The following is a 17,044-nucleotide window of genomic DNA, read 5'->3' as shown; positions in this document are numbered from 1 at the left end:
TTCAAAGTATATATGTTTAATATAGATAGCAGCAAGTTAACAGAAACTTAATTTGCAAGAGAGTAAAATATTCCAACAAAAGCACAAAGAAAATATATTGGTTTTCCAAGGGTGATTATTTGACAGTTGTTCACATGGTTAGAAACAAAAAGGTAAAAACGTAACACCCCCCTTTGCTTTTTCTAGGACCAAAAATAAGCTGTTTACTAGAAGAGTGGTTCACTTGTGTTGGGAGTGAAGAGACTTCAAAGATCTTACAGGTATGTGGGGAACTTTGGTAAATAATAATACCAGATTCTGAACATATAAGTGACCAATTACATGAAAGTACGCACAATTTGCAAATCACATTGTTAACTAAATTACAGGAAAAGTATATTTGAATGTTAATTGACTTTTACTTTGAGAACACCATGACATCCACTCAGAGACCAAAGAGAAATCAGACAGATTAGGAACAAGTACAAGTAAACAGTAAGCCTAGATCCACAAAAAACCCAAAAAGCATTAAGGCAATAAAGAATGAAAAACAATTAGTGACCCTCGTTTCAGTCGGAGATGGTTGTTGAGAAGAGACATTTGCATTTTAACTGACTTGATAACGGTTTCAGGCGGCGCTCAAGGCATCAGAAAATATTTCAAAAAGCAACATAAATAATAGAAAGAACATCTACTTTGGTTTCCCCTTTATGCTGAAACAGGAGATGCTATTTAGAAAAATATATATTCAATAACTAACAGTTCTACATTTACAGTATATTAGCTGCATAGCAGTTTCAGGGAAAACAATATCTGCATCTACGTTGTATAACATAAATGCAATGGATACTTCAGTACAAACAAGTTGGATGCATACAGAACAGAAACAGAAATTGCACGACAAGTTTATCAAACACAACCACATTTATCTGGTCACTATTGTGGAGCAATTAAAGTACATTTAAAGTCTTATGGCTTAAAACATTCTAGTAAATGAGGACTAATCATCATCTGGAGAAACCAGTGGGGTATTAACAGGCAACAATTATAAAACATCAATCTGGTTGAAACTACAACATCTCTTCAAGGCACATGTACAATATCTTCCGGTGTCTAAAGTTACATTGAATCAAAACAGTTTGACAACCTGTGATAGCAGATTAAGTGTGTTAATATTAAATGAATGGGTAATGTTAAGATAAACCAGTTGAAACAGAGAAAGTTAGTAGCATTTTAAGGAAATATGAGAAATCCAGTTTATGTAAATACACAAATGAGGAAACTGTAATTTCTAAAAAGTAATTACATCCACAGTATGTGTATAAAAGAACATTTTGGATCAAAGTGAAACATTTGCAGCCTTGCTGTATAATCACATTCACATATTTGTAGTAAAATACTGACATGTGTTGGTCCTGTTTTGAAGAATCTCTGATTTTGACTGAGTTTCACTATTTGGTCAAAAAAGACAACAGGGCCAGTGTGTTGTAGTCAATTACAAGCACATGATATGTACAATAAAGTGTATATAATTATAAAAGTCAAAGGAGTAACTGTGCACAGGAATATACATTTCTTTTGTACAATCTTCTTTAAAGACATTACCACCATCATCAAAAGGGGCCAGGTACAGTATCAGAAGGTGTGTGTGGAGGGGGGGGGGGCAAATCACATTGCTGTCATTAATACAGTTATAAAATATCTGAACACAACTGATTAAGGGAAGAAAAATATATAATGAACAACACACAAATAAATTAGAAATGATTCTCTGAAGAGAGGCACGGGTACTACACATATTGAAAAAAAGAAGATCTAAACTGTGTAAAACAAAAACAAATGAAGTCATAAATACTCAACACTGGAAATTTAAGCTCCTCTATTTCACGAGTTTAAGAAAGCCAATCGCAGATAGATTTTTTTCTCCAAAGTTAGGTTTCCTTCAGGAGTAGGGTCCCTTTAAAAAACCCTCACACCGCTAAAACCCTCAAATCACATTAGTCAATTTGACATATTATCCATCATAAAACAGCTGTTTCTGACACATAGGTGTATCAAATGTAATGGTGTTAATGTGTTTCTAATAAACTGTACACATAAAAACAAGCATAAAACTGAACTAATTCTGTCATCATCATCAGAGACCAGCCCCTTGTTCACGCATACAGTGAAACTAATCATGACACAAAGACAACAAACACACAAACAGAAAGAAAAGTGTGGCAGCAGGACATCAGGCCTTATAATGATGATAATGATGCTCTATGTTCATGTGTTTCTTAAGTGAAACACATGAACAAACTGAAAAACAAAGCTGAAAAACCGGCCTGTTGTCAGGACAGCAACATTTGAGTCAAACTTTGGTCCTGAGGCCGCTGGCTAACGGCAGGCGACTGCATTTACAAGAGAACGTGTAAAATTGGCTCTGTTACTACATGCTAATACCTTAACCTGGATGAGATGTACAATGTACAGCTGTATCCAACAAACTGTTGCTTCTCCTCAACACTCACATTGTTATAAACTGTTTAAAAAGGCTCTTTTCTAGCTGGTTTAAGAATACTATTCCAGTAATGCGTGCCTGACGCAGAATGAGGCCATTAAAATGATACTAAATCACACAATAACAATATACGATATTACATCCTACTATTTGAATATGAGTTGTTTGTCACGTGAAATAGATTATTGGGAAAAAAGCCACTTTTTCCCCATTTGTCCAGATTTCCAATTCTGTTTTCATGAATAAATAATGCATTAGGTTTTGGGATTGAGTAGTTGAAAGTTGTTACAGCAAGTTAAACAAATAAGTATGTTCCCCACTGTAAACAACGAGGAAGAGGCGGCTGAAATAACCCACACCACCTCTCGTGGGACTGTACTGTACACTCGATGAGTAAAGTGGTCACAAAGGATAGCATCCTAAAGTGCTGAATTTACAAGTAAAAAAACAAAAATCAGCCAATATTTGTTTTTTTTTTCCTTAAAAGATTCCTCTCTTTGTTGTGAATTAAAAGAAGAGTCTGTTGTTAAAAGTATAAAACTGACAGTTTGGTTTGATGAATGCAGACTAAATGTTAGCCTCAACATGTTTGCTTACTATATCACAAAGTGCTATCTGTACACTGGGCTAGAGATGGTAAAGTAGCTCATATAGAAATATATTTTGTTGGTAAAGGCTGTTTGGCACATCAGGACAAATTAAATACTTCTGGGATAAAATACCTCTTCTTATCTACACCCCAGCCAGGGCACACACCCATTCAAAAGAGGAACAACAGATTAGGTTTATTTTTACTTTTGGTTAGACATGGGAGTGTCAGACTAACGGTACTGCTAGCAAGTAAAGAAACTCAAGACCAACAAATGTGACCACCTTTACTGCACCGCCTCAACGTCAGCTGTTTGCTAAACTACACATTGCACCAGACATCAAGAAGACAATATCTAGTTTATCCAGGCCTCTTGTAAATATCAACAAAACGCACCATCACTGTATTTATACTCCTACTGCACACTGTTTCTTTCTAAATCATATCAATAAAGTCACTTTTTGGATTATCAGAAACAGTATATTTATATATTCAGGGGCACGATAGCTGCTACAACATTAAAATTAATCAGCAACAACATAAAAGACACGTGTTTGTGACTACACATCAGACCTGTGTAGTTCACTTTTCTACTTTTCCATTACCTCTTTATAATCTGCCTTCTCTAACCTTCCCTCAACACACTTTCTGCCCTGTTGGGTGAACACTTTTCCAACCATGAGAAACAGCGAGTACCTTTCACAAAATTGATCTATTCAACCCTACATACAAAACCTTCCTGCTTTACTGCACACTCTAGCTTCCAAGTAACAACACTACACAATTAGTATCAAAGGGAACACTATTCATGGAAACCACTTAACACTTTGGAGAACACTTTAGAAAACATCTAGAGAACAGAAAGACTCAGCAGATAAAATCACTGACAAACTATCTACAGATACACTCAAAACTTCATAAGATAAATGATAACAAGACCACTTCAATGCTTCTCTTCACAAGGAACGATAACTACAATTTGTCTGTTCTTGCCTGAAGTCTATCTAATTTTGCTCAAGTCTGTTACAAAGGGGCGTCAGTCAATCATAAAGTCAACAAGAGAGCTTCACTTTTTCAAGAAATTACAAACCAAATTCACAGTTCATATGTCCAGTTTGTCCTTAATAATGAGTTAACAGATATCATTCATGCCACTTTAGAAATTCATTTTGAGGACATTTTTTGGGAGAGGGAGACTGGCTCAGAAAGGCCAGCAGCACCTTTACTGCTCTTAATAAATCCTCCGTCCGGCAGTAAACTGAATAATGTGTTAGAGGATATTTAGTAATAAGATCAATTAAGAAAATGTTCTGTTTGTCTTAAACTTCATAATGCAGGGCCAATTCACAAATCATTTACTGCATGTGCTTATCAACAGACAGTATTTTAACCATTTTGTCTACATTTTTACAAGAATTTAAAAATGAAAGTAAAGACAGATTCTGTATGAAGGTCAGTAGGAACGAGTTAAGTTGCTGCCCGACTCCTGCAGGCTGACCAGCAGGTCGTCGATCTTCTCCATGTTCTGAGGAGAGTTCATGCTGTTCTGCACCGGCCCGCTCTGAGACAGAGACTGGCAGAGCAGCGACTGGATGTGTGCGTCGCTCTCTCTCTGGTTCTGACCCGACTGGCTGATGGCGATGATCTGATCCGACAGCGTGTTCCCAGGAGTGTTCATCAGCTGGCCACATTCTGCAAGAAGGGAACACAATGAGTGTACAAACCTCACACTTATATTGTATGTTTGTAATGTAAGTTTATTGTTCAAAGTTTCTTTAAAGGTCCCCTATTATACTGTTTTTCATCAATATATTCCAGGTCTCAGATATATACAACACATGTCTCTGAAGTGTTTGGCTCAAAATACCAAACAGATCATGCATTGTAGCATTACCCATAATCCCCTCTGTTTCAAAAGTGCTGATTCTCTGTCTGTTACTTTAGATGAAAATAAGGAGCCACGCCCCTCTGAGAGATATTTGGTTAAAAAGAACACAACGGTGCTCTACGAGGAGATTCAGGTGATAAGGTGGGGGGGGGGGGGGGGTTACCTTGGTTGGTGATTGGCTAATGGTTACACAAGCCAAAAAATCGTTATGACATCATAAAGTGGCCAAAATCTGATCAGCTCGTTTTTGGAGAGGTATTTATATAAATGGATCAGGACAAAAAGTGAGCCAATCTTTTTTGCTGAAACTTTCAGGTTCTCTTTACACAGAGGGGACACATGTTTATGTATAAAAGAGATTAAAAAGTAGATTTTGCATAATAGGTGACCTTTAATGTGTAAACGTACTTCAGTTTGTTAGTGTATTCACCTTTGTAACAAATTCCTTACCGTTCTGAATCCCGAACAGGAAGAGGCCAGGCTGCTGCTGCGGCTGGCTGGGCTGATTGATGCTCCCACCCACAGCGCTCTGAAACAGCGTCCCGGGCTGTTGAACTGGCGACGAGGTGGTCGGCTGGAGGTTAGCCACGCCATTCTGCGAGGCGAACATGGCTGACTGTGCGAGCTCCTGAGCGGCCAGCCCCCCCTGCAGAGACCCCATGTTGGACTGAGGCATAAAGAGGCCCACAGGCTGCTCCTGCCGGCTGTTTGAACTGCTGCCCAGCTGCATCGGCTGCTGCTCCTGAAACATGACTTGCTGCCTTCGATCTGTGGGGTTCCCCAGGGCCATGGGCTCAGAGCGGTCCTGCTGGTTAACTGCCACCATGCTGGCTTGGGAAAAGAGCATTGAGGGGTTTTGGGGCTCTTGGGAAACGAGACTGCTGCTAGTCAGCGGGGGCATCTGGCCCTGGCCGCCGAACAGGAGGCTGGAGGCCTGATCTGGAGAGGACAGAGGGCTGTTGCAGAACAGTAGGCCAGCCTGCTGCTGCTGCTGACCTGGAGACAGTGTGTTTGAAGATGGATGCTGTGTGATGTTCTGAAACAGCGAGACCTGCTGGGCTGGCTGTGTGTGAGGCTGAGGCTGGGGGGGCTGCTGCTGCTCCATGGGGCTTCTCTGTTGGATGGGGGAAAGCTGGGCCTGAGCCTGAAATACTGATTGTGGTTCAGGGGAAGGCGTTTGTAGAGCAGTGAGGAAGGCCAGTTGTTGTTGTTGTTGTTGTTGTTGCTGCTGCTGCTGCTGCTGCTGCTGTTGAGCACTACTGGTTGCAAGCTGAGAGGGCAGGGATGTCTGAGGGAGGAAAAGTCCCGGGGTTGAGGGCTGCTGGTCTGGAGACTGTAGAACTGTCATGGTGTTTTGAAAAAGAGCGGCCTGGACCTGCTCCTGTGAGGCTTTCTGAAACAACCCCCCCTGAGGGTCTTGTGATTCTGCCAAAGAACTAGGATTGTGAAACATGGGTGGGGAAGGGTGTGAGGGTGACTGCTGGAGGAAGTTGGTCTGAATAGAGAGCAGGTCACTGGCCTGCTGAAAGAGAGCTGCTTGCTGCTGCTGTTGCTGCTGCAGCTGTTGGGCCTGCTGGAAGAGAGTCCCCTGGTTTGTCACCACTCCTTGTGAGGGGCCCTGCTGCTCTGCGTTCTTGGCCTGGGGGGGCTCCTGAAACATGCCGCACTGCATCTGGATCTGTGACTGAAACAGCTGCTGTTGTAGATTCTGCTGCTGTTGCTGCTGATGCTGTTGAAGATGTTGTTGCTGGATTTGTTGCTGCTGAATTTGCTGTTTTTGGATCTGATGCTGGATGTGTTGTTGCTGCTGTTTTGCCATTGAGTTGTCAGACTGAAGTGATAGGTTACAGAACCCTTTGGCTTTCAGTTGCCTCACTGCCTCCTCCAGCTGGGCTACTTCGTCTGGAGGGAACATTGGGAGTTGCTGCTGTTGAGGCGCAGGCTCTCCACACAGCCTCCCCACAGATCCAGAGCCGTTACCGGGCCTCTCCTGCCCGAGGCCCTCTCTGGGCTCCAGGAGGAACTGCTGGGATCCCTGCTGCAGCAGAGAGTCGGCGGGCACAGAGAAAGAGCTGGCGGGTGCAATGTCCTGCTTCTGGATCGTGCTTAAGGGCTCTGTGTTGGGAAAGACAGGAGCCTGGCCTTTGTCAGGGTCGCCTGCGGGCTGAGACAGGTTGTTGGAGAACACTCTGTTTTTATGTCCTGCAGTCATGTCTGGGTTCTGCTGGGCTGGACACAGGTCGCCTGTCTGCTGAAAACACAAAATAAAAGATAATAAAAGGTGTGCTTAATTTGCTTTTAGATTCCTCTATTTTAGTTGTATTGTGTTGTATTGTGTTTTTATTTTCAAAGTGTCCACATATGTTGTTGTCATCTTTGTCTTGTATTTGTTTTTTTTCATATCTAAAAACCACTTAAAGATGTTCATGACATATGTTCACAAAATATGCATCTGTAACATGAAATTACACTTATTTTATAGACTAAAGAATAAAGTATCGAATAGATGTTACTTTACTTAACATTAATTTAATCTGAAATATCCAAATACTTTAATGTGTTGATGTAGAAGGTATTAATGAGGCAGTTAATGAAGTGTCAGATGAATATAATACCTTAAATACACCAGAAGATTGGAGGTTGCTGGTGACCTCCATCGGAGTGACATCTTCTCGCTTCACTAAAGGCAACATTGAAGGCATCAAGGCGCCATCTACAACTGTAGGAGCAAGATCAAGAAATCATTTCAAAATATTTTCTTGTGCTTTTCGTTCAGCCATTCAGAATAAATGGCAGAACAGTGTGAGTATCTCAGAAACACATTCAAATAGAAGGCTACGATCATGGTTGTGAAAAAGTAACAAAGGAATAAAAACCTTCATCAAATGAACAAGTATTCACTGGAGAAGGCGCCTCTTTCTTCACGGCAACATCATTTATTGCTACAAGGAAAAACAAAAACAGAGTTTTATCTCTTTGAGCCCACACAACCACAACAACCAGTTCCAAATAATAATTTGGTTACTTTGATGAGCACATCTTTCAAAGTTTAGTATGAGTAGCGTTTTTTGCAGACCTTACAATCAAAGAGTGCCGATAAAAGAGTGTTGAAGATGGATGACTTTGGATTCCTGTTTAGAAATGGGCTGTGTTTTGTGCACTTGAAATATATTGCTAATGATTGCTAATATTATTTGTTCTGATCCTATGAAATTGTAAGTGTTGGGTGTTCTCAATGGGTGCCACCCAGTAATTCTAACAAGTATAGTTAATAATTAATATAAATAGTTATAGTAATCACAAGTTCACATGCTATAGTATAATAAGACATGGTCTCCCCATCAGTGGCCTATCAAAAAAGCCAGATGAAAAACGTTGTCCGATTTATTAAATCAACTGAAATTGAAAACGAACCTGAATCTGGAGTGTAAGTAAACGGCTGAACATCATGGGATCTCCCAGCATTCGTCACCACATATATTGCCACACACGCAGGGGAGGTGATGGCTTGGTTTTGGTACGGAGGAACCTTCACTATCAGATGATTCTATAGAGGGGCCATCATTAAAGAAAAGTCAGCAAAAAGTTATGAAAACAGTTGATCTAACAGCATCATGATTCAAAGGGTTGATAAGAGCATGTTGACAATATATTGAAAAGCAATATGAGAACGAGCAGGTCAACACTTTGTTTGTATCTTGTTCCCTAACAATCATGGGCATAGGGGTGATGCAATACACATTTCTGCAGGATGTTATACAGCATTTACTGTAGTGGAGATAAAGAATGAGAAGATTAGATTTACACAGTGATGACTGCATTAAGGTATAAAGATTTGTCTTGTAAATTAATTCTTTATCAAAAAGGGAAATATCTAAGGTTTTTGCATGAAACCTGCTCATCTTTTTTACATGATGGTTCTTAAAATGCAAATCAGTTATTATCATCATGTAGTTCATATAATCACAATATTCTCACTTTGTGATTGGGCCAACCAAATATGGCCATATTGACCGAGTGCCTGCATCCCTCAGTTTAATGACTCTCTCATATCAACAGGTGGCAGCAAAGCTTATACAATTGTAGCATTTCCTCATAAGAAAGGCCATTAGCCAACTTCAACAGTGCTGAAATGTTTTTTAGTTAGGAAATGCATTCAATATGTTTGTTACACCACAGATACACCCCAGTCAGAAACAATGAACCCAAACAACACTGGGAATGTTTGAAAAAAACGGTATCTTTAACAAAAAACTAAATCCAATGAGTTTAGAGCAGTGCTTTTCAAAGTGTGGTCCGCGGACCACTGGTGGTCCATGAGCGCCCCCTAGTGGTCCGTGAGTATATTGGTAACATTTCATAATTGAAATAAATAAATATATTTAAGTTTTCCGCACCCTCGCGGGTATATCTCCGCAATGGAGCGAGCTTAAGTTTCACTTTCGATTGCATGAAATAGCCCATCGCAACACCTTCATCCCACATGTTGCCACTTGTTTGTACCATTTTCAGGCGATTTGTAATCTGTTCTAGAAAAACGATGTGTTTTTTATATTTGTGGAGTTAGGTGGTCCGCGAGTGTTTTTTATTGGTTAAGTGGTCCTTGGTATGAAAAAGTTTGAGAAACACTGGTTTAGAGCATTTACTATCAACTACAGATTCATCAACTCATCTACTTTGGACCATTTTCTTTATCAGGGGCAAAGGTTTAAACTGGACTGTTGAGACACAATCAGTTTAGCCTCTCAGAATGAGTGTAATTAGGTCAGAGCACAATGAGACTACTCAAACCTTTGAACGGGCAGCACATTTAAGATGATTACATCTAAAGCCCCAGACAAATCTGAAAGGACTGCTTCCATCTGCTCTGCTGATTAGTCATTCAAATCAATCATTCAGTACAAAAATAACACGAGCAATGGCATTTTACCTGGTGAAACAACTCCATGTCGATTTCAGCCTCTGCCTTCCAGGATTTATCGTCTGGAACAGAGAGAAGATGCCATGTTTACTGGAGGACAATAATGTATGGAAGAAAATCGTTTTATAAAAAATAATAATTCTTACCAGAGATATTCTCCTGAAATATGACTTTGGTGTCTTTAAGAAAGTTTTTTCCAATAATAAAGACCTCTTCTCCACCTCTCACTGAACAAGTGTGTAGTGACTTCTTCAGGATTTCAGGCACTCCTGCAGGCTGAGCTGGAAACAGAGCAGATATTTTGGGTCACTTATTATTGTTCATCAAACATACCCAGGTTTATTAAAAAGAGACAAAAAGAGCCTATTGGATTAAATGTGTTTTATCCAATAATGTATGATGTTAAAAATGTCGCAAAGTAATACATTTAATGATAATTGGATAACAAAAAAATCTGACAAAACTTTGAAAAACGATTAAACTGCCACTGTAGTTATGTCTGTAATCTGACACAAAAACAGACTTGCAATATAAGACTAAAAAACATCCTATAATGTTTTATTAAAACCAAATTCAATGTTTTATACAAGAACTGCAGGCAACCGGATGATTTGATGTGTTTTCATAAAACTTAAATACTGGCTATATCTCACAGGCCTTGAAAAGGGCAATAACAACTTTGAACAATCTTGGAGCTCAAATCCAGCCAAACATTTCCCAAATCTTTTTTAGTATTCTGGATGCCAAGCGGGGGATTGCAATTTCTGGGGGGTTTTGTAAACATATTTCCCTGGATTGCACGCTAGCTCTGTGCACACAATAGAGGTCCTCACACGTCTATTGTTTCCTCCTCTCCTTCTCTTTCTCCCCTGTGTCTCTCTCGCAGCAGTTCTCCCTAATCCAAATCCTCTTACACAGAAACTTTCTCATAGCCTTAAGCGTCTTAACTGTTTATGAAACCAACCACACCCTCATACTGTATGCATTATTACATAACACTCGGCTCTGAGGGGATCTGTACACACTCTCCTCAAATGTGGTCCTAAAAAGACGAATTATCCTGACCTCGGGGCAGGATTCAGCTTTGGAAACAGGACCTCTTCTGTTTTGAAAAGCTCAGCCTATAATAATTAACATCATAGGCTGAGATATTATAAACAGAAGATTACAGACACACATTGATTACAGGTCAGCTGTCTATTTAGCCTCTTCCTTCAAGTGAAACAGTTCCTATACCTTTATTTATAACAGCATTAACAGCATTTCCACAGAGAGAAATATAAGGGGACAGACTTACTACACAGGATTGGAGAAGAAGGGGTCTGCAGAGTGAGCACTGATCCATCTGCACGGGGGATGTTGACCCTAAACACCAGCCGTGCACGTGTACTCTTTTTCTTTGATCCCGCAACACCAATGCGAGCCTCGACATCAGCGTTACGGAGCTTCAAGATCCCAACACAGTCCACCCTGCACAGAGACGCCATGTTAGTTTAAACAACTTGAAAGTGTGCCATAAGAAATTATTTGCCTGATTATGCAGTTGTTTTATTAAGCAATTGGTTTGAATTATATATGAAGGGCACAAACAAAGAACACTTTATTTGTTGTATAATATATTAAAAGAAGAAGAAAACAACCCACTTTTAATGTAAAAGAAAATGGCTTACGCTAGTTTCATGTTAGTGCTTGGATCCAGGGACACCTCGATGACAATGGTGCCATCGATGTCCACCTCTTTGCAGGCGGTAGTGTTGCGGCCGGTCACCCTGCACGCTTGGTAAAAACCATGAGGCTTAACGCGCCCGGTGTCATTACCCACAAACACCTGCAAAACCACTGGCTCATTCACTCCCTCCAGCTGTATGAAACAAAAGACAAACAAAAGTTTAAATTATAGGACCATCAAACATGTTTCACACAGATGATTCTCTACCTATCCAGCAAATGCACCCAGAGTGCATTTATACATTTTCTCATTTAGCAATTCAGCCTCTTGTGTCCTGTATTCTCAGTTTGTTTACCAGCTTACCCTCTTGTGCAATCGAGTCAGCCTTTTAAAAAGCAGACATGTATTTGTTACCTTCTGATGTTACCTTGTCTGACCATTATATTATTACATCAGGGTCCTCTTGCTCTTCACAAGCCCTGACAGTATACACAGTAACTTATTCAGTAGCACCCACAATGCTCTGGGCCCAGATTCATCTCCAAATCACCTCAGGATACAAAGGACTGACATTCATAATAATCAAATCATATATATACAAAATATATCGAGGTAATTGCCATAAAGCTTTTGTAGAAACACCTTACACCACAACTCAAAAGTATTATTAATTGTTCCTCATGTATGCACCTGCCAATTACCTGAGCTATTGTCTGAGATCGCAGGATGTGGTCTTGTTAGATGTGCCAAGAGTGAGGACTGTCTTAGGTAAGACGGCTTTTATGTGCGCAGCTCCACTTGCTTGGAACAGCCTACATTCCAAATAAAAATTGAGCAATTTTATTTCTCTGAATGTTTTTAAGGCACGTCTGCACGAGATGCTTTCTGACACTAGTCTATGGGTGTTTGTAAGTGTTGGTGAATATGTAAATATGATGTCCTCTATTGTTTGTTTTTATGTTGTTTTTATGTTTCATGTGGAACTAAATTGATGCAGGTCTCCCTTGTAAAAGAGATCCATGATCTCAAGGGACCTATCTGTCTAAATAAAGGTTTGAAATGAAATGAAATGAAATGAAATGCAGGTGGTAACAAGTGAAACATGAAGTACTGTATATGTTTAATGTTTGGAACAGGACCCACTTCTCTCTACTTATATAGTACAAAATTGACAAGCAATTTATATTACCAGTCTCCATTTGGGCTGGAAATGAAATGTGATTCGGTCTTCCCTATTGAGCATATTAGCCTCCAGAAAAAGACTCTTTTACACTGTGACCTTAACTATTCTACCATGAGCATATTCAACCTTTTTATTGCCCCACTGCTCCTATGGCTCTTAAAATAGCAAATCTTTCAGGAACATATTTCAAAGCCCCTGGCATTACCCCAACCATTAACCTTAAGTAAAGGCATGGACTACAGAGTTCATTTTGGAGGCTGTTTCAAGGTTACCTTAATAGTAGGGAAGCCCTGCTGAGTGCGGTCCTTCACGGACCCTCTGCTGCCTTCAGTCAGATATCGAGCTCGGTGCTGAGTCTCCGGCTGCACAACGATCTTCAGCTCCTTCCCCTCACTCTTCTGTGGGAATTGCATCGACAGCGCGCCTCCTTTGTGGTGAGTTGTCTGAGGATCATCAGAGCTGCAATGAAGATTCGGTTTGACAGAGACACCAGCAGATTACTCCTAATTCTAACATATTAAATACATTTTATTTTAATTAGTGCAACCGGGGGTAGTCTGGGCTCATTTGCACCCTTTAAGTTTATTTATTTGTATTATATATACTATTTTGTATGTTCTTTCCCACTATGACTATGTATGTCATTAAGTATGGTATTCCTGTCATGCTATGTTTTTTCTTTATTATTTCTTGTTGGCTTGTTTGTCTTCTATGTTGAAAAAAAGAAGCACGATTTCCACCCCAAAGAAGTCTGTACTATTGATTACACTTGTATGCTTCTTCTCAATACAAGTATTTGAAACAATTAGTGCAACCCGGCTGGCATCTTCACATTTTGTGGTGGAAGATGTTTAGAATGAATGCAACTTACGTATGTACCTATTTATTCAGAAACCACTCGCCCTCCAGCCCCCAAGATGCTTTGAGCATCAACCAGGCATATTCAATGCCCATCTCTTAAAGCGTTCAGAGTTATCTGTTTATTTAATCGGCTCTGCTTATCCTAGGTCTTTGAGCGAGGCTCTGATTCACTGTGGCCGACCATTGTTTGTACTTCAGTATCCTGCCCCTCCCTCTCCTCTGATCTGACCGCTCTTCTTCATTCAAAGGGTGGTGGGATATTTAGAGCCACAGTAGTTTGCTGAAGATTTCCATCTGTTTGTGCCATGAGTGATTTCCTAATAATGCCTATACTGATGAGTGCTCTATGAGATTATCCACAAGGGCCCTTCGGACAATGGTAACGAAATGAATGACTTAATTAAGAGCGTAAAGTTAGCGCTAGGAGAATATTAAATGCATACAAATCAATGTACTACTCAAGCAACATCCTGCATTAAGTGGAGTCCTTGTTTTCTTTGCTGGGATACATATTACAGTAAATAAGTGAGGAAACGCAATACATGCAGATGTGTACAAGGCAGGGGACTCCACTGAATTGGTTGATTGAATGTTGAAGAAATTATTTATCTAATGAGCACAAAAGTCATAGCTATGGCTTTACCAGTCACCAGATGTGATTCCAGTTAAATACATTCTAGAGTTTTCTGAGCATTGTTTTAGAATGATCTCTACCACCATCCTTATAACCCTCCAGTAGAGTTTCAGAAACTTTGACCTGCAAGCTTGTGCTGTCCTTACGTTTAACCTTAAAACTCCTTCTTTTGTAATTGACCAATTCCTTCAACCATCTGTACACAATCATAGCATCCTTTGTCAAAGATATAGAGGAGCATGACATGTACACTAAAATCATACACATCGAAGTGATCGTATATCATAAAACTATTCGTCATACAAACCTTCCTTTGGATCCCGTCTTGTTGTCAGGGCCGAGCTGTGACAGGACAAAGTGTGGCCCTTTGGCACTGTCTGCATCAAACACGTCCATGCTGGTTTCCCCTGCTGGCCGAGACTTGGGACCAGGCCTCTGCCGAGGGGTACGTTTGCGGGACTTCCTTGGCACCTCTGTGTTGTCATTGTAGGAGACAGTGCTCATAATGCTAAAGTTGGACAGAGAGTCCTCCATCCAAATGCTGTTACTCTGCTCTGAGTCCAGGGATGTTTCATCCTGGCAGGACATCTGGCTGGTATCAAACAGGTCTTGCGGAGGCGGCGAAATATTCAGTACAGTGTGGCGCTTCGATGGGGTCATCTGGTGATGTAGTTGTGCCTCCTGGGATGTTACTCCTCTTCCTCCTCCTTGCTCACTGCTGCCTCTGCAGTTACCACCATTGCTGCTGTTGCCATTCCCACCTTCTGCTCCCACAACCTCTGGAACTACTCTGCTACTCCTGCAGTCCTCCGGGTCAACATTGCCGCCGTGCACCGCGTTCCGGTCAGTGGCCGAAGCGCTGGAATGCATGGTGGGGCTGGAAGAGGTGGGAAAAGCACTGCGGGGGCCTTCCATGGTCACAGAGGAGGACATGGCATCTACAGTGCAAATAATTAGACAGTGAATAAAGGCCTCTCAACCAGTGTTGGCTAGCAGTCCCATTTAAGCAGCAATTTGTTTCATGATTGCTTTGGTTTATTGCCTTTTTTAGCAATTTTAGATTCATCCAATTAAAATCTCCCCCTTTTCATTAGATCTTGAATGTGTGTGTCTGTGGTGCTGGCGATGTCTGAGGATTTGTAAATGTGCAGTATGTGAAGCGCAGTATCGGTGCGGCTAAAAAGGGGCAAAAAACGGGATAAAAAAACCATGCCCCTTATTTAGAAAAAAATGTACACAAAAACTGCTTGTGGATTAACTAATTTGCAACAAAAAACGGAATTAATTTATCATTAATATTAGCGTTTTGTTCGTGTTCAACTAAAAACTTTGCCAAAATGATGAAATGGAGAGGCAAGTTCAAAACAGTTATATGTACAAATATGTAGCATGCCAATTTTTCGGAGCTTTTACTTTTAATTGTTTTCTTTTTTTCTGCTACAAAAGTTCATTTAGTTGGGACTGAACGTAGCCACAGAGACAAAATAAACAAGCTTCTGACCTATGAAGCAGAGAACTGCAGACCATTTTATATGCAGACACTCCCTGCTTCAGAGGGAACTTCCTGGAATATAAAAACGAGACAGGGAATGAGCAATAGGAGTTAAAATGTATTCAAATTTTTTTAAAGAAAAATAACACAGGGTATTTTTGTTTTTCAAAACTGTTGCTCCAGCATGCTGACATACACTGTGATTTCAAAAGCATTCAAATAGTTATAATGAACTAGATGAAGAGTGGGGAAAAGTCTGGTTAAGTTGCAGATAGTAAAAAGGAGTTAGACTGCTGTTGACATTCTGCATTGTTTGGTGACTCATTAGTTTGCAAAACACACAATCGTAAAGAAAAAGAGGCACATAAAAAGAATGAAGGTAGTGTCATTTTGAGCAAGTATCAAAACACAAAGTCATATACATGATCAGAGACCAACAAAACCTAAAATAGCAACTTAAATATAAGACCAAATACTCGAATGACATTGGATGTCCAGTGCTATTTCTGCTTTTGAGAGGTGGAATGTTTTTTTGCAATATACCCTATTTGTATTTAGCAGTGCTGCAAATGATTGAAACCCTGTGTTGCTAAGCACAATATTTATAAATGAGAAGTATGTTTAAAGAAACATATATTTGAAATGAAACGTTAACAAAGACATAAAAGCCAGATGATGTTATTTTCAGTTTTCATTTAAACTTATAGTTCCATGTAAAGTAAAATATACTTCACCTTTTTCCTTTTACAGACCAAATTTTTCCGACAGGTCAGAGCGCTGCAAGTGGCTGTAATGGAGCACTGAAGTCCATGGATTTACTGAAACTCACTCTAATGCCTTGATGCTTCAATGGGGAGCAGAGCAAAACAGCTACACTGTCATTTATTTTTTATATTTTAAATCTTAAGCTTTTCTTCTGAAAACCATTTGGGAATTTGGGGAAATTAAAAGATTTTTTTTTTTTTATCTCTCTACAATTAATTGATTTTGACTAAAGCCTTTACGTTTGCGGACATGTATGTCCACTAAACTGTTGGATTACTACCCTTTAGCACACATCCTATTTTTCTTTAATCATTTGCCAATTGGGAGACTGGCCAAGCAGTCACAATGAAAATGTGAAAGGTCAAATAAAAAATTGAAGAGAGTTGACGCAGAATTAGTGTCTCTTGACCATTTCCTGACAGAGACATAGGCTCAGTCTCCTTATAACTTAAGACGTCTTCTATACTGTAAACACATCTTGTTTTGTGATTTTGTTACCTCAGCATTAAACTGCTTATTATAGTTAAATGCCTAACCAGCTGGTCCCAGGCTCTGGAACA

The 17,044-nt window shown here is 40.0% G+C and overlaps 1 protein-coding gene across 3 annotated transcripts in view; it reads right to left on the bottom strand.

The window, feature by feature from the left end:
* nfat5b (nuclear factor of activated T cells 5b) overlaps positions 1 to 17,044 on the bottom strand; it is a 50,805-nt gene continuing 33,761 nt past the window's right edge. The window contains exons 2-13 of one of the 3 annotated variants that reach the window (XM_034111603.2): positions 15,729 to 15,791; positions 14,535 to 15,165; positions 13,005 to 13,191; positions 11,551 to 11,741; positions 11,178 to 11,350; positions 10,027 to 10,161; positions 9,890 to 9,942; positions 8,374 to 8,506; positions 7,836 to 7,901; positions 7,575 to 7,678; positions 5,410 to 7,210; positions 1 to 4,763 (exon numbers count right to left, since the gene is read on the bottom strand). In XM_034111603.2, coding sequence (XP_033967494.1) covers positions 4,525 to 4,763; positions 5,410 to 7,210; positions 7,575 to 7,678; positions 7,836 to 7,901; positions 8,374 to 8,506; positions 9,890 to 9,942; positions 10,027 to 10,161; positions 11,178 to 11,350; positions 11,551 to 11,741; positions 13,005 to 13,191; positions 14,535 to 15,160 — 3,708 coding nt within the window. In that variant the 5' untranslated portion in view covers positions 15,161 to 15,165; positions 15,729 to 15,791 and the 3' untranslated portion in view covers positions 1 to 4,524. The remainder of the gene's footprint in view (positions 4,764 to 5,409; positions 7,211 to 7,574; positions 7,679 to 7,835; positions 7,902 to 8,373; positions 8,507 to 9,889; positions 9,943 to 10,026; positions 10,162 to 11,177; positions 11,351 to 11,550; positions 11,742 to 13,004; positions 13,192 to 14,534; positions 15,166 to 15,728; positions 15,792 to 17,044) is intronic. The other 2 variants (XM_034111590.1, XM_034111598.1) reach the window with 2 other exon arrangements.

The sequence above is a fragment of the Pseudochaenichthys georgianus genome, chromosome 3 (assembly GCF_902827115.2).
Source record: "Pseudochaenichthys georgianus chromosome 3, fPseGeo1.2, whole genome shotgun sequence".
Classification (NCBI taxonomy): Eukaryota; Metazoa; Chordata; class Actinopteri; order Perciformes; family Channichthyidae; genus Pseudochaenichthys; species Pseudochaenichthys georgianus.
This window is presented reverse-complemented; position numbering and strand designations above follow the sequence as displayed.